At 57.2% G+C, this 1815-nt stretch overlaps 1 protein-coding gene across 1 annotated transcript; it reads left to right on the forward strand.

Annotated features, from left to right (window-relative positions):
* The first annotated feature begins 408 nt into the window (after window positions 1-408).
* LOC123446814 (1-aminocyclopropane-1-carboxylate oxidase homolog 1-like) lies at window positions 409-1815 on the forward strand. Its single transcript, XM_045123358.1, has one exon. The coding sequence runs from the start codon at window positions 467-469 to the stop codon at window positions 1598-1600; it is 1134 nt and encodes a 377-aa protein (XP_044979293.1). The 5' UTR covers window positions 409-466; the 3' UTR covers window positions 1601-1815.

Below are 1815 nucleotides of genomic sequence, written 5' to 3' on the forward strand. Positions count from 1 at the left end.
TCTGCCAACCAAGATCCGTCCCACACCGATGAAAACTTCATGTGCAAGCCGCACTTTTCCTTGACAAGAAATTGTTGATTGTAAGTACTAAGTGAAGGGTGCATGCATCATATGCTGATGCAGAAGCCGGGGTTATCCTTCTTTTTCAAAAAATAAAAAACTGTTGAGTGAATCTAACTTTCCTTCTTTTCATTTTTTTTGCACGTGACTGTTGGTGCGTGAAAGGTAGATTACTTAATGGATTACAACGATTTATTTTGTTTGGGGAAAATGATAGGGAAACAATGATGGATCAACCACCGCACTGATTACACAAAGAAGTGTAAGTTATTAGGGTGTGTCTTTCATAGCAGGTGGGAAGAGAAATGTAATGCACAAACTCAATATATAGTGCTTTTCGATCTCGCATGATTTAAAGGAGGAGCAATATATAGTCATCCACTGGAGTGGAGTGGTGCAACACTTGATGGCCTCCGACTCGGATCGTGTTGGTGCGCTCAAGGCCTTCGACGACACCAAGGCCGGCGTCAAGGGCCTCGTCGACGCGGGCGCCACCACCGTCCCCTCCATCTTCCACCACCCCCTCCCCCACCTCCACCACTTGCATGCACATCATGAGCACCACTTCACCATCCCGGTCATCGACCTCGCGGCAGCCATGGGTGGTAGTGGTACTACTACTACGCCGACGTCCGAGCGAGCTGAGCTGGTCGCCGCGGTGAAGGCGGCCGCGGAGACGGTGGGCTTCTTCCAGGTGGCGAACCACGGCGTGCCCAAGGCGGCCATGTCGGAGATGCTGGCGGCGGTGAAGGGCTTCCATGAGGAGTCGGCGGGGGCCAAGGCACCGTACTACAGCCGGGATTTTAGCAGGCGCGTGAGGTATTGGAGCAACTTGGACCTGTTCCAGTCACCGGCGGCCTGCTGGCGCGACACCTTGTTTTTCGAGACGGCGCCGGAGCTGCCGGCGCCCGAGGAGATCCCACCCTCGTGCAGGACCATCGCGCCCGAGTACGCGAGGATGATGCAGCAGCTGGGACGCACCCTGCTGGAGCTGCTGTCGGAGGCGCTGGGACTCCGCCGTGGCCACCTGGAGGAGGACGCCGCGTGCCTGGAGAGGCTCGCCGGACACTACTACCCGCCCTGCCCGGAGCCGCACCTGACGCTGGGCACCACGCGCCACTCCGACCCTTGCTTCCTCGCCGTGCTGCTCCAGGACGCCGTCGGCGGCCTCCAAGTGCTTCTCCACGAAGACGAAGGCCACGACGGCAACAACAACAAGTCGTCAGGTGTGTGGGTGGACGTGCCGGCGGTGGAGGGAGCGGTGGTGGTGAACGTCGGCGACTTCCTGCAGCTCGTGTCCAACGACAGGTTCAAGAGCGTGGAGCACCGCGTGGTGTCGCAGCCCCAGAGCGTCGGGCCTCGCGTCTCCGTGGCCTGCTTCTTCCGGAGGCATGACGCGGCCACGTCGACGAGAGTGCTCGCGCCAATCGTCGCCGACGGCGAGGCGCGGTACAGGAGCACGACGATGGCGGAGCTGATCCGGCACAACAGGGCCAAGGGCCTCGACGGCAGCTCTGCGCTGCAGCACTTGAGGCTCTGAATCCATCCATCCAATCAAAACTAGCAGCTATGATTCCTAGCAATGCAAGTTGCAATATTCTTGTTTGCTTTCCAAGTGTGCCATGCATGGAATAATTGGACATCCGATCGATCTTGTTTGCTTTTCATGAGAGGAAGCAGGAAGCCGGAAACCTACTCGATCGTTTAGGCGTTCCTTCCTTCCTTGTGAATATATACAAATCTCAACTCTCCACA

This window comes from Hordeum vulgare, chromosome 4H (genome assembly GCF_904849725.1).
Source record: "Hordeum vulgare subsp. vulgare chromosome 4H, MorexV3_pseudomolecules_assembly, whole genome shotgun sequence".
In the NCBI taxonomy this organism is placed as follows: Eukaryota; Viridiplantae; Streptophyta; class Magnoliopsida; order Poales; family Poaceae; genus Hordeum; species Hordeum vulgare.

Bases quoted from the DNA above. Each gene is read 5' to 3' on its own strand.
- LOC123446814 (XM_045123358.1), top strand. From the start codon at position 467: ATGGCCTCCGACTCGGATCGTGTTGGTGCGCTCAAGGCCTTCGACGAC.